The following is a 20,266-nucleotide window of genomic DNA, read 5'->3' on the forward strand; positions in this document are numbered from 1 at the left end:
CATCGTGTCCACTCCTACATTCCGGACCAAAACCTGCTCACCACTGAGAAAGCTACCACCAAACAGCAGCAATCCACAATATGAACGTCAATAAGAAGCTCGGCAGGTTCAAGCAATGGGCGGGGGAAAGAATGGGTGGTGAGGTCAAGACAAGCGTCTCGGACGACTTTAAATCGCTGGAGGTAGAGATGGGCCTGAGGCAAGAAGGTAGCACAGAGCGCTATCACTCTTCCCAGATGATCCTGGACTAACTGCTTCCAGGCATGGAGCGCCTTCAACGATCAATGACAGCCTACGTCAAAACGTTATCAAAACGCCAAGAGGGGGACGATAAGGAGAAGATCCTACCAGTTGCTTACCTGGGTTCGACAATGGTCAATCATGGCGAGGATTTTGAGGACGATTCAGAGTTTGGCCAATGCCTCATGAGTGATTTTCACTGTTGACACCCTCATTCTCAAGGCTAACGCTGGCGCAGGCATGGGCAGGACGAATGAAAGGATTGGTCGCATTCAAGAGACCTACGTTGCAAATGCGACTACAAGCTGGCTTGAGTCGCTCGAGAGATCCCTCGCACAGATGAAGGAATACCAAGTAGGTCCTGTTCATCCGCGCAAAGGGCAGATCTGACGAGTGCAGTCTGCACGAAAGAAGTTGGAGAGCCGTCGACTAGCCTACGATGCATCCTTAGCTAAGATGCAGAAAGCGAAGAAAGAGGACTTCAAAGTGGAAGAAGAGCTGCGGTCACAGAAAGCCAAATACGAAGAAACCAGCGAGGACGTTTACCGCCGGATGCAGGACGTGAGCACTACGTAGAATATCCCTCACCATTACAAAGCTAACGATGGCAAAGATCAAAGAGGCAGAGGTCGACAGCGTTGCTGACCTCGGATCATTCGTGGATGCCGAGCTCAAGTATTACGACCGCTGTCGCGATGTATTAATGCAGCTGAAGCAAAATTGGCCTGCAGGGTAAGACTCTACGATAAGACAGCTCCTTCTTCTCTAGGTTGACCGAAGTCTTCAGAAAAACCGAAGCTGATGGTGGAGACAACCGCCGGGAGTCTCGATCACGTTCCAATACCGCACATGCGTACGGGGACAGATACAATCCAATAGAAGAAGAGCCTCTCCCCGTGGTGGAGAATCGGCCAGCCATTCGCTCTACACGCGCAGCATCTTCTTATGTTCCTTCTGTCGAGTCTCCTCGAAAAGAAGTGAACGGGTACGAACATAGCTCCGCCCGGCCTGGCGTGAACCGCGCAACAACTTTCGAAGGTCCAACACAGCTCTATCGGGATGCTTCGCCTCCACGGCGAATGTCACGGGTTCCAAGTAATAACTTTACTGTTCGAAACCAGCGGGCACAGCTGCGGCCTTTATCTACTATCAGCCCAGAGAACGATCTTTTCAGTGATCCTTCCGACGAGTCTAATTTCAACAGCAACAGCAGTCCTGATCGGTCGTACAAGGAGAGGTCTGCCTCGCCCGCTACTTCACACGGCAGCGCCGCGCCATCCCGTAGTACGAGCTACTCTACACTGACATCAGCTCCGAATGGTAAGAAGCAAGCACCACCGCCTCCGCCGTCGAGAGCAAAGAAACCACCGCCTCCTCCACCGCCGATGAAACGAAGCGCGCTCAGTACTACTAACGTCTCATACGCATGAGCTGATCCAACTGCATTAGAGTTGGGCGTTGTCGGTCTCGGTGAAATCTGGCATTGGCAGAATGCTTGTGACCTGGCGTTGGAGGTTGTATTGAGAGGTCTGGAGATCGGTCTTACCAGACTCATCAGTCGTATACCCCGAAGGATCATTGCCGGGCGAGGAGACTCTGTCTTTGGGTTCTGGGCAATGAGAGTATTGGCCAAGGAGAGGACCCCGGTGGTTCCTTTCAAATTGGCTACGCGGATTTAAAGCGTGAGCAGTGTGTAGCTTAGACTTTGATAACAGCCGTATGAAGACAGGTGCTGTTATTTACAAGATTGTTTGCCAAAGTACTAGGTCATTATGCCACACAAACCTAGTACGACCGAAAGTTGGGAAAACGGCGTAAATATACTCAGGGATAGCCGTAGTCTAGTGGCTTGGCAGAATCAGACGCTAAAATCTCCACCTCAGGGAAGGGAGAGTGACCAACTTTGCAGCATACGCTTCATCAACCAAAAGTTGTGCCTCGGACCCCGCCATCACCCTTTTGCCATACAAAAGCTTCACAACCTTCAACACGTCTCCCGAGACGCGTTGAAGGGTCACCCTTCCTTTGCCAAGCTTGCCATTCACACCGACCCCGGCAATCAACCTCTCATTCATTCTCGCATTGCGCTTCTTCCATCCCACGGCGCCTTGCCCTATCATCCATTCCTCCACTCGCTTGCGCCGCGTCTCAACACCTCCGCTTGCTGACTACTACCGCATCTACGACAATCATAATCATTAATCCCGGCCGCCGCCATGGCTTCTGTCCAAACTGCGCCCAACCTTCCTCAGGGTCTCACCCAGGCTGCCATCACTGAGACCTATTCCGTAAGATTTCCCACAATTTCATTTTTCAACACCTTTCGCAACCTAGTACCTCTCATTTCAGAGTATTCTCAAACTTGGGCTAACATTTCGATAGAAATACAAGCAGCTGAAAGATCAAGGCGTCCGGTCAGATGACCCGGAATTCCTAAAACTGCAAAATATCCTGTCCGCGGTACAAAAACAGTCACGGTTCAGGAGCCAACAGGCAGAGTATTTGAAACAACAGGCTCAGCAACAGGCTCAACAAGGTCAGCAGCAGCATCATGGTGGAGAGACCAATGGCGTCAACGGTATGTAACATATCATCATGCCACAACGAGTGAGTACTGATACAGAATGCCAGGACATGCACCCACCACCACGTCAAATGGTATATTATCGGCCCAAGCCACTTCGGCAACTGCATCTGGCTCTGCAACAATGCAACTCACAGGCAACGTGGAGAAAGCGGCGAGCTCACCGCCAAAGCAACAGGCTGACAGCAATGGCAGTCTATCAGATGAGCAGATGCGAATCCTTAAGAACCAGATATTGGCGTTCAAAATGCTCAGCAAGAATGCTGCGATACCTCCTGCTCTGCAACAGCAGCTATTTAAATCACAGCAAAGCAAGCAGCCACCAACGGTTGCGCAGGCTGTCGCAGCTGCCAGTCAGGTCCTAGAAGACGTCCATCGCACGACGAAGCAGAAGGATGCAAAGGACAAGGAGCGACTACATATGCACAAAACGTACAGCGATCCCCACAATTACATCAAGCCTAGCATCAGTTATGCGAACCACACCGTCAGAGCAAACCGGATTCAAGTGTATCCTTTGATGCCAACCGGTGTCGACGTCAATCGACTCCGTCGTGATCGCGAGCTTGGCATTTCCAACCTTCTGACGTCGCGAAAGCTGGATCTGTACGAGAGCCGAGCTTTAGCTGGTGTGGATGGGGACCGTATCCGGGACGAGCGCGAGCGCATTGCTTACAATCGTATCACGTCAAGGAAAACAGAGCTCGAGAGTCTGCCCGCCAATCTTGCTGTGTGGGACACAAGCAAGAGTGACACGCCGCAAGAGGACGACTCCCTAAAGCGGAAAGCCCTCATTGAATATAAGATGCTTTGCTTGCTTCCGAAGCAACGTGCCTTACGCCAACAAGTTCACAGAGATTTGGTGCACTACGACAATCTAGCTCAAACTGCCAACCGTTCGATGTACCGGCGACAGAAGAGGCAGTCTCTTCGTGAAGCTCGCATGACCGAAAAGTTAGAGAAGCAACAGCGAGATGCTAGGGAAACAAAGGAGAAGAAAAAGCAGAACGACCACATTCAGTCGATACTCATGCATGGCGAAGAAATAAAGAAAGCAGCCGAAACGCAAAGGGTCAGAGTGCAGAAGCTAGGTCGAATGATGCTGGCGCAGCATCAGCACATCGAGAAAGAGGAGCAGAAGCGTGTCGAGAGAACTGCGAAACAGCGTCTACAAGCGTTGAGAAACGATGACGAAGAGACATACCTTAAGCTTCTTGGCCAGGCGAAGGACTCCCGCATTTCACACTTGTTAAAGCAAACGGATGGTTTCTTAAGCCAGCTTGCTGCTTCCGTGAAACAGCAGCAGAGGGGTGCTGTCGAACAGTATAATCCTGAAGTGGAGATGCCCGAGGACGATCTTAGTGAAAGCGAGGATGAAGTGGAGGGCGGGCCTAAGGTGGACTATTATCAGGTCGCCCATCGTATCAAGGAAGAGATCAAGGTGCAACCCAGTAATCTCGAAGGTGGAACGTTGAAGGAGTACCAGGTCAAGGGTCTCCAATGGATGATATCGCTCTACAACAACAACCTCAACGGTATCCTCGCAGACGAAATGGGTCTCGGAAAGACTATTCAGACCATCAGTTTGCTCACATATCTCATCGAGAAGAAGAAGCAAAATGGTCCATTCCTCGTCATTGTGCCTCTAAGTACGCTTACGAACTGGAACCTCGAATTCGAGAAATGGGCACCTACAGTATCCAGAATTGTCTACAAAGGGCCTCCCCTTGCTCGCAAACAGCAACAGTCGCAGATCCGGTACGGCAACTTTCAGGTTCTCCTCACCACCTACGAATACATCATCAAAGACAAACCTGTCCTCAGCAGAATCAAGTGGGTCCATATGATCGTTGACGAAGGACATCGTATGAAGAATGCCCAGTCCAAGCTCAGCAACACCCTGACTCAGTACTACAACACGCGCTATCGTCTCATTTTGACCGGGACTCCTCTGCAGAACAATCTTCCAGAGCTGTGGGCTCTCCTTAACTTCGTCTTACCGACTATTTTCAAATCGGTCAAATCATTTGACGAATGGTTTAATACTCCATTCGCTAATACCGGAGGTCAGGACAAGATGGAGCTCACCGAAGAAGAGCAACTGCTAGTCATTCGTCGGTTGCACAAGGTCCTTAGACCATTCTTGCTACGTCGCCTCAAGAAAGATGTCGAGAAAGACCTACCCGACAAGCAAGAGAGAGTGGTCAAATGCAAATTTTCGGCCTTGCAGGCGAAGCTGTACCAACAATTGGTCAAAAACAACAAGATCTCCGTTACGGATGGCAAAGGCGGCAAGACCGGCATTCGCGGTCTCAGCAATATGCTGATGCAATTGCGCAAATTATGCAACCATCCATTCGTGTTCGAGCAGGTGGAAGATCAAATGAACCCTACGCATTACAGCAACGATATGCTGTGGCGTACCGCTGGCAAATTCGAGCTTCTCGATCGCATATTACCCAAGTTCAAGGCTTCAGGCCATCGGGTATTGATGTTCTTCCAGATGACCCAGATCATGAACATCATGGAAGATTTTTTACGACTTAGAGAAATGCAGTATCTACGACTTGACGGGTCGACGAAGTCCGACGACCGGTCGGAGCTGCTATCACAATTCAACGATCCAGAATCACCATACTTCTGCTTTCTGCTTTCAACACGTGCCGGAGGTCTCGGCTTGAACCTTCAAACCGCTGATACTGTCATCATCTATGACTCGGATTGGAATCCTCACCAGGACTTGCAAGCCCAAGATCGTGCTCATCGTATAGGTCAGAAGAACGAAGTCCGCATCTTGAGATTGATCAGCTCCAACTCCATTGAAGAGAAGATTCTCGAACGAGCTCAGTACAAGTTGGATATGGATGGCAAAGTCATTCAAGCTGGCCGATTCGACAACAAGTCCACAAACGAAGAGCGAGATGCCATGCTGAGGACCTTGCTCGACAGCGCCGAGGCTGCAGAGGCGGGGGCAGAGCAAGAAGAAATGGACGACGATGATTTGAACCAGATCATGGCTAGGTCAGAGAACGAAGTTACGCTCTTCAGAAAAATGGATGAGGAGCGAGCTCAAAACGCAAGATACGGTCCAGAAGAGGACAAGCTTCCTCGATTGATGGGCGAGGACGAACTTCCGGATATTTATATGCAAGAGGACAATCCCATCGCTGAAGAGATTGAGGAGATCGCTGGTCGTGGGGCTCGCGAGAGAACGCGGGTCAAATATGATGACGGGCTCACTGAAGAGCAATGGTTGGCTGCTGTTGATGACGACGAAGATACCATCGAGGATGCCATGGCTCGAAAACATGCCAAGATCGACAGGCGCAACGCGAACAAAGATAAGCGGGCGAAGAAAGCTGCAGGAGAAGAGAGTTCTCCCGACATATCCAGGGACAGCTCCGTGGCCCCTTCATCTAAGAAGCGTAACCGCAAGTCAGCCGGTGCAAAGCGTAAAGCGGACGAGGACGTCGACGATGAGCCAGCGCCCAAGAAAAAACGTGGTGGTGCACGGCTTAGCAAAGCTATTGAGACTCTCAGCACGAGTGAGCGCAACCTCCTTCAGAAGATCCTCAATAGCAATTATCAGTATCTCATGGACCTTGAAGAAGAGGTTCCCGGCGAGGAGGATGACGAAGGTGGCCCACTAATCAAAGGCTTCATTGATCCTTTCATCAAGCTGGTACCGAAAAACGACTACCCCGACTACTACGTGCTCATCCGTAACCCTATATGCATGGAGCAGATCGAGAAAAAGATCAACAAGAAGGAGTACCGGAGCCTGAAGGAATATAGGGAGGACATTCGCCTTCTATGCGATAATGCCAGGCTCTACAATGAGGATGGCAGTCCACTCTACCAAGATGCGGATAAGATTGAGGTATGTTATACTCTTCCTTTGTGACACTTTGAGCACTTGATTGATGTTCCGATATAGGCTGCTACTGTGGCGAAGCTGAAAGAAGACACGGAGAAGCATCCCCAGCTCCAAGACTTTGATGACACCACACCTGCCGACGGACGCTCAACAGCAGCTGTCTCGAGTGTCGGTACGCCAATGGCATCGGGTGCCAACGGAGCCCCCAAGCTCAAGCTTACTTTCAACGGAGGCAGAGACGGATATACTAATGGACTTAGTGATGAAGAGTGACCAGGCAAGGTAGCGTTCTACAAGAAAATGGACTTGACATGAGGACGATGATGAGATTTTGTTATCTTGATGTACCAACAAGCAAGGGGTTTAAAAGGAGTCCAACGCGGAGCAGGGCATGCTGAGGCGTTTCGCTCAGACGATTGCTGATCGCGCATGCGAATGTTGTGCATCTCGGTTTTCGTCCCCTAGACTAGAAATGCACATAGCTAGAATGCGAAAAGAAGTTCTGCTCATCGGTTGAACCACTTTCAGTTTTGGTCTGGTTGGTGACCACTTTGCTGTTCACGCGCTCGCCGGGTGAAAGACATCTCCTCTGCCACCATTCCTCTCTCCCCTATCCATCCAAGGCATCCTCCACTGCGACCCTACACATTCTGGCCATCCCCCTCAGGCCCACACACACACACACACACACACACACACACACACACAGCACAGAGCCAGAACAACGTCCCCAACCCTTTTCCCGAAGAAATTCCAAACCCGAGAGCCAAATCGAAACCGCCCGAAGTCAGTAAGATGCGACCTCCACTCCCCCGACTTTCCCCTTTTTCCGGCAAATCTGAGCACGTCCGACACCCCGACCTGGGATCTACGGGTCCGCTACCGTTTACGACACCATACCCGCTCGGGCTCGTTGGTGGGGGTGAGTTTTGTACATTTCTACGATGGGATGCGATCTCCAATCTACGGTGACGGGAGCCCCCCCCTGGGGACCTCTCGGCGTTCGTACTCGAAGACCCTCGGCGGTCTTCGATACGATCTTGATGTTGTTCACTCGGCGGTGAGGATGGGGCGTTGTGTTGGAAGGAAGGAAGGAAGGAAGGAAGGAAGGGTGTGGGTTTCGTGGGGAGCGAAAATCAAGATCTATTGAAGTCTATCGATCTACGTCGCTCCTAGGCTCTATGTAGCATCCCTGCCTTTAAGCCTCCAAGTCGCCGTTCGAAACGCAGCGAGACCCTTCCTTCACCGGCCCACCCTCTCACCCTCTCACGACCTCTCGGTATAGATCCCGGAAAAAGCCCGCAGTTTCCCAGAGCGGCAGGATCACGGAGATGGCCGTCGAGCAGAAGACCCAGCAGAAGGTGATGACCACCCAAGCGATGAAGAAACCTTGCGAGAAGATGTAGTGGGAGAGGAACATGGGTATCGGGATCAGGAAATCCATGGAGAGGGTGAGCAGGAAGGACGCGATGCATGCGACTTTGAAGGCTCGTCGAAGCTTTCTGGGTTCTTCGACTGCTAGTTCGTCTTCGCGCATCTCTCGCTCCTCGTCTCGAACGGTGGGGAGGTTGCTGTTTTGGTTCGGGTCGTCCTTTTCGTTCTCTTCTTTGTCGATCGAGCCGGAACTGGGGGTTGTGATGAGGGGTGGCGGTGCGTTGATCAAGCGTGTGGTATCCCAGTCAAAAGGTTCTGGCTTAGCCAGCGAGACAGCCACTGTGACGATGAGACCGACCATGATGGCGGCGAGATTCCCGGCCAAAGTTGGATACTCTGCGGACATTTCGGAGTCAGTATCTCTTCTTCATGGCTAATATCCGAATAGTGAGACAGCTTTGGAGAAGTAAAGGACCCTTTGACTCCGCAAACATGTCGTACAAATCAAAACGTGCTATGAAAGAGGAAGAAGATGCTCCGAAGTATACATACCCATTCCAGTGGTAGATACGCTCAAGCTCCCATAGTACTGATGCGCGGTGACAAGCCATGCAATAAGCCCAGCACAAAGCCCGGACACAGCTCCTGATAGAGCCCCTGCCTTCGTTTGGCCTTTCCAGGTGATTGCGAAGGCTGCTGGAAAGACGGCACCACCAATTAGGAGGCCCATAACTAGGAACAACCAGCCTAGGTCGATGCCGATGACATTCCAGATGCAGGCGACGATAGCCATCACCAAACCCCAGACGCCAATCATGATGTGTGCGACGGTGATGAGCTGCTCTGGTGTGGCAGCTGGCTTGATATAAGTCTTGAAGATATCGAAGGTCAAGATCGAAGACACTGCGATGAGCTCTGCTGAAGCACAGCTAGTCACGGCCATGAAGAGAACGATCAGCAAGGCCACAGCGCCACCTGTTCCCAGCAAGGCCGTAGCTGCAAAGGGTGCCGACAAGCCGGCAGAGACCTGTGCTTGGGTCATGCTGTTTGGATACGTTGGGAAGGTGGGTGAATCTGTGAGAGCTACCGCTGCAAGCCCTAAAGTAGTGGCAAAGCCGAATGGGATCGCATACCAAGCTAGACCTCCAAGAATGTATGCCCGGACAGCAGTAGTAGGTCGGCTTGCAATAGCCCGCTGCCAGTAAGCTTGATCCAAAAAAACGGTACCGCTCCCAGAGCAGAGTTGGATCACGCCAAAGATGAGAGCGAAGTTGCTCTTCATCGTCACATAAGAGCCATCTTGATTGCCTGACACTGGGCGTTTCAGAGCTGCCTGTTTGAGAAGCTGATACATGGCAGATGGAGATCCAATTTGAGAATTCGTTGCGTACGCGGAAAACATGAAGTAGAGGATGATGACCATTAAGATGAGCGTGTGAGAGTAGTCACCTCGGTCATCAGGTTAGCATAGGCACCCTCGGGTGCTTGCGAGAGGCCTTACAAAGGAACGTTGCACGTAAACCGCCCAACACTACATAGACACAGACCCCAAGCGGTATAAGAAAGATGGCAGCATAGACGTTCTGCGTAGATTTCGGAGTCAGCATTGCTTGTTTTCGAGGTGGGAAGTGGAGTTGCAAGATAGGTCTAAGGAGTAGGACAATCTTCTTACTCCCGAAACATGTCTTGCGACTCAACCTCAACACCAAATAGGCAGGATCAGCTCCGAAATGTACGTACCATGCCGGTCAGAGACGTGACAACTGCACTGCCGCCCAAGAGAAGCTGGCTGCTGACTAGAACGTTTGTCAGAAGCGCGAAGAAGATGAAGACCCAATGCGTTAGGACGCCATAACGGGTGTAGATGATTTCCAGGTATGTATGGCATCTCGGAGCGTTCTGCTTGACTTTGCAAGCCAATATCGAGAACATGAGAATCTGTACAGTCGCACCCGCCGCATACTAGTACAAATGAGCCCCTTTTCGCAAGATTTAGAGGATACTTGTGTACCCAAAAAGGCCCGGCCACACCATATTCATATGCCACCGTTGAACTCTGAAGCAAAGTTGCAGCCCAGGTCCATGCGGACACGATACCGCTTGCAATCAAACCTGGCTTCACACTTCTACCTACGCACATTTCGGAGTCAGCGTTGCTTAACCAAGGCACGAAAGCTGGGATAATGACATAGATCTCAGGAGTAGGAGCAGGGGTTCGCTCCAAGACATAGTCTTGCGGCTCAATGTTTGGTACAAGATGGGGAAGAAAAACTCTGAAATGTGCGTACTGGCAGTATTGAACTCCTCGCTCGTTTTCGTTGAGAACCTGGTATATCGATTCTGCGCATGGTCAGCCACTGTCATCATTGGCCCAATTCATGCAGTACACACCTGAATGTACGAGATACCACACATAACAGCAGCGAAGAAGAACCCAATTCCAACAACGACACCATAGCCAACACCGACTGGAAGGGGCTGGATTGAGGGCATTCGGATTGTGGTTACTGTGGTGGCACTGAAAAAGACGAGGATTGGAAGAGGGACATGAAGAAATACATTATTCTCAGAGTCCCCCAGGATTTACATGCAGATTGCATGATGTATGATGACGGCGCGCTTATCGCCGTTGGGGTTCGATACTTGATAACAACGATAAACATTTGAAAGCTTAGAGACTTGATACAATCTAGCCAATGAAGATGTGAAACGATGGCGCCGAAATCCTCTCCAAAGTCCTAAAGAGGCAGGTGATAAGAAAGCGCAAATGCAACACCCATATACCGTATTCAGCCTTATGAGGGATACGCCAAAAGGAGTCAGAAATCCTGCGTCGACGAACATGGTCGACGTCGTTAATGTAGAGCAGAAGATGTTTGAATTAGAAGCCAAAGGAGATATGCTCCCTTCGGACTTACCTGTACCAAGTCTGTGCGCTCGAAACGCCTTGGCGCCCACCAGCCTGCCCGAACAATTCAAACACTGCGTTTCGCCGCTCGTGAGTGCCCCGAGGCGGAAACAAAAGGTGAGTAATACATTTTCCAGAGTCATTCCTTTTTTAAAAGTGACAGACCGAGGCGCAGAAAGATTGTTACCTTCACGTCGAGTCTGGGCAATAAGCCGAAAGAAGCTGTCGTTAATGTTCATGACTGTTACGAGAAGAGCGTGGAACAGAGTGAAATGTTGTCTCGCTGGTACTTTCTTTCATCTCTGGCATGTACCTTTTCGACTGCCATATTTGGGCACCTTGCCTATTAGTTGCCATGTCGGAAAAGATGCTTGTCCCTCAACCTTGGCAGATATGTCCGATGCAATGAATAAGAAAAGTTGTTCATGTCTCGGACATCAAGAGCTGAAGGCTAGCTTGGGAATGTGTGAATGCACCCTGGCTGTCCGAAGACATGGATACAGAGCGAGGCAGAAAGTGTGTACTGTGTACTCCGTAGCAAAGCCAGACCAAGAGAATGCCGGACGTAGGGGCGCCCTGGGCAATTTTGTCAAGACATTAGATCGATATTCTATTGGCCCTTGGGAAAAGACCAGCGGACCAATAGAAGATGGAATTATATCAAGCTATCAAATAGGGAAGGCGCTGGAACTTGGAAGGCTTGATGCCAAGAAAGAGGCAACCTCGGAAGCGGAGGCTAGGGAACCGCTAGACGCTAGGGGCCGGGATCGCCCCGAAGAAAACACGGTCACACGGGTCCCCGCCCCGAAGAAAACACAGTCGCACGGGTCCTCGCCCCTCTTTGAATCAATTCATCATTCTCAAGCAGCCAGCGGACAGACAGAGAATCCAATATGAAACACTACACCGACAGGTAGTCATGCTCAGGCACAGGCACAATCACAGTCACAGTCACAGGCACGGCTCAGGGGAAATTGTGCTTCAGGCTACGAAATGAGTGGCGAAATACGAATTATACCTCCATTCTTGACGCCAAGAAAGAAGCCTGGTCCAATGAGACATTGACCTTTATCTTCCACTTTCCTGCTTGTATGCAGCAAAGGAAAAGTCATCATAACGAAAGGACCAGGATCATGGTATCTACCTATTATTGTATCGTGCATATGGTACCTGGGTTCTTAGGCCCAACGGAACAAGAATCTCAAAAAGGAGGGTGCCAACTAACGCTCATCCTGTGATAATATAGCCTTGGCTTGTCACAAACATTCATTCTATTCGCCCTTCGAAGAATATGCACCTGCTGGATCGACGTCGTGTGCCTCCTGCTTCCGAGTGCCTAACAACCACTCGGACCAGACACATACATGGCTCCTTCTTCACTCATGCTTCGCCGCCGCTCGACATGCATTCCTGTTCGGCTGCCTTCTCTATATAACACCCCAAGCAATGTCTTCCCAAAGAACCCACGTCGTTCTTCACACTATTCTTACTTTTCCTCTTACTGTTCAACATGCGCTTCTCCTCCCAAGTCATCTCCGCTGGGCTCGCCCTGAGCTCCTTTGCCCTCGCCTCCCCCCTTCCCAATGACTCTCAAGCCAAGGACAAACGTTCCTTCGTCGAACGTGATGGTACTAATTATACCGTGTTTGAGCATGCTGCTACTGGCGCCAAGCTTGAGTTCGTCACTAACTCCGGCATCTGTGAGACTACGCCCGGCGTGAACCAGTACTCAGGATACTTGTCAGTGGGCACGAACATGAACATGTATGGTCTCCTACGGCTCTCACCCTTTTCGCTCATTTCCTGACAGCATGTAGGTGGTTCTGGTTCTTCGAAGCTAGAAATAGTCCCACCACGGCCCCCCTCGCTACCTGGTTCAACGGCGGTCCTGGTTGTTCTTCCTCCATCGGGCTCTTCGTCGAAAATGGACCCTGTCACTTCATCAATGGTGACTCCACCCCGTCTCTCAACCCATACAGCTTCAACACCTACGCCAATATGTTGTATGTTGACCAGCCTATTGGAACCGGTTTCTCCTACGGTACGGACTCAGTCACAAGCACGGTCACGGCCGCCCCATACGTCTGGACATTGTTACAAGCGTTCTACGCACAATTTCCCCAGTACGAGAGTCGCGAATTCGGAATTTTCACCGAATCGTATGGAGGACATTATGGGCCTGAGTTTGCTAGCTATTTCGCATCTCAGAACGCGGCCATAAAGGCCGGAAGCGTGAAGGGTGACAATATCGATCTTATAGCCCTGGGCATCAACAATGGCTGGTACGATTCCGCCATTCAATCCCAATCCTACATCGATTTCTCCTACAACAACACCTACAAACCCATTATCACTGCAGCCCAGCACACACAGTTCACCAACACCAATGCACAGAGTTGTGCGCCTCTTCTCGCGAAATGTACCGCCACTACGGGATCCAACTCTGCCTGTGAGAACGCCGACAATACCTGCTACAATGACATTGAAGGTCCCCTTAGCTCTACCTCAGCCAACGGCGGTGTTGCATTGTACGACTTCGATGTCTACGACATCCGTGAACCAAGCAATGACCCATACCCGTACGTACACTTCGGAGCTGATTCTTCCTATTAGGTAATGAAGTTGAGTCGCAAGATATGTGTCGGGAGCACGAAGACCTTTCTACTCCCCAGACTTGTCTTGCAATTCCATTTCCCTACCTCGAATAAGCAATGCTGACTCCCGAATCTGCGTAGACCAGCCACCTACTCTAGCTACCTACTCCAGCCATCCGTCACAAGCGCAATCGGTGCCAAAGCAACTTATACCGAGTGCGCAAATGCCCCCTACAACAAATTCACCTCGACCGGGGACGGTAAGCTTACCTCTTCGGTTACACGAATAGCCGCTAACAAACCCAAAACAGACGCCCGCAACTTCCTCCCAACTCTCTCCACCGTCGTCCAAAGCGGCATCCGCGTAGTAATGTGGGCTGGCGACGCCGACTGGATCTGCAACTGGTTCGGCGGTCTCGCCTCCGCCAACGCCGTCACCTACTCCGGCACCTCCTCCTTCGCGGCCAAATCACTGGCCCCCTACACGGTCAACGGGACGGAAGCCGGTACGTTCAAGACGGTCGACAACCTCAGCTTCTTGAGGGTGTATGGAGCGGGGCATGAAGTGCCGTATTACCAGCCAGCGCTGGCGTTGCAGGTGTTCGAGCAGACGATGAGGCAGCAGGCCCTGACTGGTACGTAGAGCGAGGGCGTGGTTTCTTTTGTCTTGTACATGGGTTTGGTCCTGTCGATTGCATTGGATGCACGTTTCGGGAGTATTGGATCATGGTGTTAAGAGAGCAGCCTTTTAAAGGGAAAGTCCATAATAGCATAGCATTCTAGTGGCGAATGTTAATAACGGACTCCTGATCCAAGGCCTTTGCTGTACGAGTAATTTAGGGGGCGTCTTGCACTGATGGCTCACAGACTGGAGTTTATCATTGGCAAGCAACAGCTATGGTTGGACGCAAGAGCCTCTGTGCCTGGTAATCACTCTTCCTTCTCCTTCCGGCAATGCACTCGACACATCGATGCTCACATGCAATCTATATTACAAAGCGTACAAAATTCGGCCGGTAGATGGCCTTCCCAATTTCAACCAGTCCGCGCATATGATGCTCCATTGATGTCCCCATTTTGTTGTTGCCTCTTGACTCCTGTCTCCTAGCTTACACATCTGTTCCCTCAAGCTCCACTGCCGTCTGCGATAGCAAGTCTTTGCTTCGCCGTCTTGGCCTTTTTACTGATGCCCTTTCTCTTCCCCGGCGCCGTGGGTTCTGGCACTTCCATGGGGGTGGCGGCACCGGAAGGTTTGTTGCTGCCGTCGTCGAAATGTCCTTCACCTGTTGCAAAAGCACCGTCAGTACAGTTGTCCATCACTGTTGATAGATATGAGGGGTGTCTTACCCTCATGATACATATCATCCAAACTGACATCCTTCTTCCTCCCTCCAGTCTTCTTTCTCCCACCTTTCTTCCCCTGCTCCTCGCTCTTCGCCGCGATCTCCTGTTCCTTTTTCTCAATCAGCTCCGCTTCGTCGTCATCCGCAAGCCAGAGTGCGATATCCTTATTCCGATTGTCTTTGCTTCGGGTATTGAAATCTACACCTGCACCGCCACCGCCTGAGATGACAACACGCTGGACTTCTTCCTTTTGTAAGGCTCGCTTGCGGATTCGCTCCTCGATAGTGCCACGAGTGATCATGCGGTAGACTGTAACTTGCTTGGTCTGTCCGAGACGATGAGCGCGATCCATGGCTTGAGAGTCGATAGTAGGGTTCCAGTCTGAGTCGTAGAAGATGACGGTATCGGCGGCGGTCAAGTTGATACCCAAACCACCAGCGCGAGTAGAAAGCAAGAAGATGAAGATTTCTGGTTTTGTCTGGAAGTCGGCAACTGTATCTCTTCGGTCTTCGAGTTTCGTGGAGCCGTCGAGTCGGAGATATTTGTAGTTGCGGTAGGTGAGGTACTCTTCCATGAGGTCGATCATGCGGGTCATTTGAAAGTAAAGTAGGACGCGGTGGCCACCGTTCTTGAGCTGACGAAGAAGCTGGTCAAGCTTCGCAAGTTTGCCGGAGTCCGTGACGAAGCGCCGCATCGAAGGCACGTGGATGTTGGTGAATCGGGTTTTTTGTGACAACGGCTGTGGAAGGAGGGTGGCGACTGGGTATCTAGCTGGATCAACCTTGGCCTCGATGAGTGCAGCTTCGTCTTTCTCCGATACTCCGTAGAGTGCCTTTCGCAAAGGTATATTAAAGATGGTGTTCTCCTTCTGGACGCGCGCTTCCTGGTCTGAACAAGAGATTTGGATCGGTGGTGCTGAAGCCCCAGGTCTAGCACACTGTTCGATCGTGTTCAACCCCTGATCTTCGAACGTATTCTTCGAGATGTTGAAGAGATTGTGCAAGCGGCTCTCTGCAGTGATGCTGCAAAGCGGGCGGCGATCGTTTCGCTCCACGATGTTGAAGAGAGCATGTGCAGGAGTGTGATTAGTCTCTTCAGTTTCATCATACACGACATTGAAACGTGCAAGACGAGAGGCTTTTCCAGCAAGCTGAATTGCTCGTTCGGCCACACCTTGGTGGGAGGCTCTGTACGCTTCGGTTGCTGATATGTTGGCGAACCGCATCCAGGAGAAAGTGGCATTGTCCGATGAGCTCTTTTGGATGTTCTCAGGCGTCCAGATGTTCATCAGTTCAGTTAAATATTTGCCTCTGAACCCGGCTTTTGAGTTGTTAGGGCCTGCCACATCAAGTCTCGCTTCCGGACTGCAAAGTAGGCGCGGAAGGTCGTATTCGATCAAGTTTCTTGTGGAATAGCCAACATTGACGTTGTTGCCTTCTCTCATGAAGGAAGCACATTCTGCAAAGTGTGCCAATGACAGCGGTGAATTTGTATCGGCTCTCTCGAACAAGTCAGGATGATTGCAAACCTTTCTGAACTGCATGACTAGGTTCATCAATGTCGCTGTGTCTTGATCGTCACCAACTGCAGCCTTTTCGATAAGATCCATGATGCTGATCCGATTACGGAGATTGCCATAGTATGCGCGTTGACGGTACGTCAGATCGCAGAAGACATCTTCTTCGATCTTGTCGCCCAACTCTTTCTGAACGTGCTTCTTGATACGCCGTAACATGAACGGCTTGAGAATCATGTGCAGTCGCTTAAGCTGATCCTCGTTGAGCTTGGTATTGCTCTGGGCGTGACTCTCAATGTCTTTGGAGAACCAGTCGCTGAACTCATCGTGGGAATCGAAGAGACTGGGCATGATGAAATGCAGCAGAGCCCAAAGCTCCTGCATGTTGTTCTGAATTGGCGTCCCGGTCAACAGTAGGCGATTTCGGCAAGCAAATCCCAGTAAGCTCTTCCATCTTGAACTCTGCGAGGACTTGATAGCTTGAGCCTCATCCAGAATCATGTACTGCCAACGGATTTTCGAGAAGTATTGAGTGTCTTGCACAACCAGCTGATAAGAGGTAATGAGGACATGGAATGGTGAGTCTTTTGTATAGGTGATGTGCTTCCGATCCCAGAACTTTCGTAGCACCTTTCGATCCTTCGCATTTCCCCAGTAAGGCAGACACTTTAGATCGGGAACGAAGCGTGTTATCTCCTGTTGCCAATTGTGCAATGTGGACGAAGGTGCAATGACAAGGAAGGGACCCCAGATATTGTGCTTCTCAGCAAGGTAGGCCATCACCGATATTGACTGCACAGTCTTCCCTAGCCCCATCTCATCTGCCAGAATCCCGTTGATGCCCTGCTCGTACAGGTTGACCAGCCAATTGAGCCCCTTGAGCTGGTATTCCTTCAATTGGGCGTTCAGCATCTTGGGCTGAGCAACGTCAATGTCGCCTAGTCCAGTGGGGTTCTGGAAATTCATCTCGCCCTCGTCGAATTGTGCCATCTTGTTATCATCGCCATTAAAAGCACGAGCTTTGTTTTGAGCTTCCTGAACGGCATTTTGCGCATTCGCCATTGCAGCTTGTCTAAGGACAGTCTCATCCTCGGCGTCAAAGTCGAGATCCTCAAAATTGGTGACTTTGCTGCCGACTTGAGCTACGCTATCCGGCAATGTGATTGCATGGGCATCTGCCTTGCCTGGTTGAACAGTCTCCTTGGACACACTAACATCTGCACTGTCTGTTGATCGCTCCACCTCATCGGTCTTGATCTTGCGACCAATAAAATGGGAGTAAAGTTCCGTCTGCGAGATCAAGAAGTTAAGCTTGCGCTTTTGCCGATTGGATTCACGGTCTGCTTCGGCCTTCTTTGCATTCTCTTGCTCTTGCTTCTCGGCGACCTTTCGTAGGTCTCGCTCCGCCCTCTCATTGCGTTTCCAGAAGGACATCATCTCTCGCATGCTTCTCTTAGCTCGCGCTTGCACATCTTTGGTACCTTTGTTGGTACGCAGCTGCCATCTCCGAGCCTCCTTTGCTGCCAGCTGGGCTGTCTTCCGGAGATTGGATTGCTTTATCGATAGTGAATTGTCCTTGATTCTACTAACCTTGGGTACATCCTTCCGTGCGATGTCTTTCCAGATTGAATCATAGACCTGCTGGAAACCTTTGGAATCGTAATTGGTCAACGTCGACGTAACCGGTGAAGCATCCTTCGGGATCTCTCTAGGCCGGACCTCTTTTGTTCCTCTTGGATAAGTATCTCTTCGGTTCTCTTCTTTCGGGGCTATCAACACCAAGTCGTCCCGTTCCCTCTCCTGCAAGGCCCAACCGTGCTCAGCGGCATCCTTTTCGGCCTGCTTCTTCTCTTTTGATTTCTTCGGTCGTACAGAAGGGCCCTTGATCTTCTTCCGGGGTGGCTCAGGCGAAAGATGGCTGGCACTCTGGAACGTGCTCATTGTACCACCTTCAAGGTTTGGTGCCATTGGTGTGACTTCACGAATCTCTTCCGGTATGTCACCCCGTTCTAGAATTCTCTTGGTGGTTTTCGCTTTCTTCTCCGCCTTCTGTGCATCTCTCATGAATCTTTCCCGTTCGGCTTCATCGTCAGCCAACTTGACTTTCTCGAGCGCCTCTTTCTGCAATTGGGTCTGTTGTTGTATGGTCTTCTCGCGTCGGCGCTTGCGTTGCATGTCCTTCTTGCGCTCCTTCTCGTCCTGGACCTCTTTGCGTTGGACCTCTTCAAGGGCTTGAGTTTCGTTGATTTGTCTGAATCGCTCCTTACCATAATCTGCATAGGCACCCAATTGGAGCGAAACAGTCCTGGATGCAGCGGTGCGACGGCGCTAATATTTCTGTGTCAGCTTCGACGAAACAGTGAGGGGGAGAAGTGGTCGACATACCTTGCGCTTGACTTCCTCGCCATTTTCAACATCCCGCTGTCGCTTCTGGGAAGATTTGGCATGCTTCTGCTTGTCGGCCTCATATTCTGGTAACTCAATAGGACTCAACGGCGTTGCATCTATCTTTGCCATTTCTTTCTTGACCTTTTCGTTCTCTTTGTCTGAGGTCATTGAGCCAGGCTTCAGCTTGCTGCTACCTAAGCTCTTTGCAGGAGGGAGAAGTTCAGGTTCGGCCTTAACAATGTGCTTTGTCGGGGCCAGATAGCCTTTTGGTGAGGCAGTGCGTTTTGAGCCAGACTTTCTCGGTGCTGTCCGTGAAGGTTTGACGTCTCCGTTCGGGGTGTGCGAAGAACTCTTTAGCGGCTTCAAGGCAGGTGTAGACCGCGGAGTAGATTTCGGGGGATCAGGAACATTGCTTGAGAGAATGCTTGAGAAAGACATCGGGTTTGCGGTCCTTGTAGCCTTGGGCTCTTCCTTTGCGCGGATCTGACCATCATCTTCATCAATATTTCCTTGAGAAGATGGTAGGTCCATGGAGCCGTTGATTCGCGATGTGTAGTTGAAGCCGCTTTGCGGATGTATTGGGGATCCAAGAGCGCTTCTTGCAGGTGATTGTGGGATGGAGCTATGTCTACTGGGTGGGTGTGCATGGGATGACGGTAATGTTGGCGAGCGCTGCGAGAGGTGACCGGTCGGGGAGTTATATGTGACTGGAGAAACTTTTGGATCTGAGTACTGGCTAGAATATGAGGCCGGGTCTCGAGTCTACACCACAACTATAGTCAGCCACATGGAACGCTGGACACACTTCACTGCCCAAAGGACCTAGACTCACCTGACCCGGCGAGCGTGTGTTGTACTGTGATTGCTTCTTACTTGGCATTTCACGATGTTCCGACAATGGATCGTAGCGTGTAGAGCCGTCAGAATCTCTATGGGAATATGCCGAGCCGTTTTGTGAAGGTCCATTCGTCTTGGGAGAAGGCGGAGGTCCTAGACGTGGGCTAATGGCGGGAGGTTGTTGTGACATGGTTGCAGAGGTGGAGGGTCGAGAGGAGTATTGATGGTAGGGTGAAGGAGGATGTGTTCCGTTACCAGGCGAGTAAGGATGACTATGGGTCGGCGACTGCGGATGATAATCCCTTCGCCGGCGATCATTTTCCTCGTGGTATCTCCGCGTCACTGAGGCTGGAGGAGAGTGCATCGTGTTTGATGTTGCAGCAGCCAAGGTAAATGCGTGATCTCCTTGGCGAGTCGTTCGGGGCGTCATTCAGTCAAGAGAGCTTGGATGGATGGGTGGCATGGTGTCCAAGTTGGAATAGGGAATGAGGCTATCCAGAAGGTTGAACTGTGGGCGAATGTAGTCATCAATGAAGCCACATCAGGCGCAGATCTTATTGTGCCCAGACAGGGCGCGGGTGTGGGTCAGTCAGCAAGGGTCGTG

The 20,266-nt window shown here is 51.0% G+C and overlaps 7 protein-coding genes across 7 annotated transcripts; 4 read left to right on the forward strand and 3 right to left on the reverse strand.

Annotated features, from left to right (window-relative positions):
- Window positions 1-80: 80 nt before the first annotated feature.
- Window positions 81-1,670, forward strand: HO173_000446 (uncharacterized protein; the record flags this gene model as incomplete). Its single annotated transcript, XM_037302395.1, has 6 exons — window positions 81-207; window positions 262-429; window positions 479-594; window positions 640-801; window positions 854-972; window positions 1,028-1,670. 6 exons carry the CDS (start codon window positions 81-83, stop codon window positions 1,668-1,670), a joined length of 1,335 nt encoding a protein of 444 aa, XP_037170974.1.
- Window positions 1,671-1,685: 15 nt separating this feature from the next.
- On the reverse strand, window positions 1,686-2,315 carry HO173_000447 (uncharacterized protein; the record flags this gene model as incomplete). The annotated part of the gene is made up of 2 exons (XM_037302396.1): window positions 1,686-1,905; window positions 2,143-2,315. The coding sequence occupies 2 exons, from the start codon at window positions 2,313-2,315 to the stop codon at window positions 1,686-1,688; spliced, it is 393 nt and encodes a 130-aa protein (XP_037170975.1).
- A 141-nt stretch (window positions 2,316-2,456) lies between these two features.
- On the forward strand, window positions 2,457-6,974 carry HO173_000448 (uncharacterized protein; the record flags this gene model as incomplete). Its single annotated transcript, XM_037302397.1, has 4 exons — window positions 2,457-2,528; window positions 2,623-2,818; window positions 2,872-6,704; window positions 6,762-6,974. The coding sequence occupies 4 exons, from the start codon at window positions 2,457-2,459 to the stop codon at window positions 6,972-6,974; spliced, it is 4,314 nt and encodes a 1,437-aa protein (XP_037170976.1).
- A 985-nt stretch (window positions 6,975-7,959) lies between these two features.
- HO173_000449 (uncharacterized protein) lies at window positions 7,960-10,568 on the reverse strand (the record flags this gene model as incomplete). Its single annotated transcript, XM_037302398.1, has 7 exons — window positions 7,960-8,471; window positions 8,628-9,524; window positions 9,577-9,658; window positions 9,816-10,037; window positions 10,087-10,205; window positions 10,364-10,415; window positions 10,467-10,568. 7 exons carry the CDS (start codon window positions 10,566-10,568, stop codon window positions 7,960-7,962), a joined length of 1,986 nt encoding a protein of 661 aa, XP_037170977.1.
- A 274-nt stretch (window positions 10,569-10,842) lies between these two features.
- On the forward strand, window positions 10,843-11,880 carry HO173_000450 (uncharacterized protein; the record flags this gene model as incomplete). The annotated part of the gene is made up of 1 exon (XM_037302399.1): window positions 10,843-11,880. One exon carries the CDS (start codon window positions 10,843-10,845, stop codon window positions 11,878-11,880), a length of 1,038 nt encoding a protein of 345 aa, XP_037170978.1.
- A 613-nt stretch (window positions 11,881-12,493) lies between these two features.
- On the forward strand, window positions 12,494-14,220 carry HO173_000451 (uncharacterized protein; the record flags this gene model as incomplete). The annotated part of the gene is made up of 4 exons (XM_037302400.1): window positions 12,494-12,747; window positions 12,801-13,562; window positions 13,719-13,837; window positions 13,889-14,220. The coding sequence occupies 4 exons, from the start codon at window positions 12,494-12,496 to the stop codon at window positions 14,218-14,220; spliced, it is 1,467 nt and encodes a 488-aa protein (XP_037170979.1).
- A 482-nt stretch (window positions 14,221-14,702) lies between these two features.
- Window positions 14,703-20,026, reverse strand: HO173_000452 (uncharacterized protein; the record flags this gene model as incomplete). The annotated part of the gene is made up of 4 exons (XM_037302401.1): window positions 14,703-14,860; window positions 14,925-18,765; window positions 18,823-19,587; window positions 19,658-20,026. 4 exons carry the CDS (start codon window positions 20,024-20,026, stop codon window positions 14,703-14,705), a joined length of 5,133 nt encoding a protein of 1,710 aa, XP_037170980.1.
- Window positions 20,027-20,266: the final 240 nt, after the last annotated feature.

This window comes from Letharia columbiana (assembly GCF_014066305.1).
Source record: "Letharia columbiana isolate WasteWater2 chromosome Unknown Sc0000000_s0, whole genome shotgun sequence".
Classification (NCBI taxonomy): Eukaryota; Fungi; Ascomycota; class Lecanoromycetes; order Lecanorales; family Parmeliaceae; genus Letharia; species Letharia columbiana.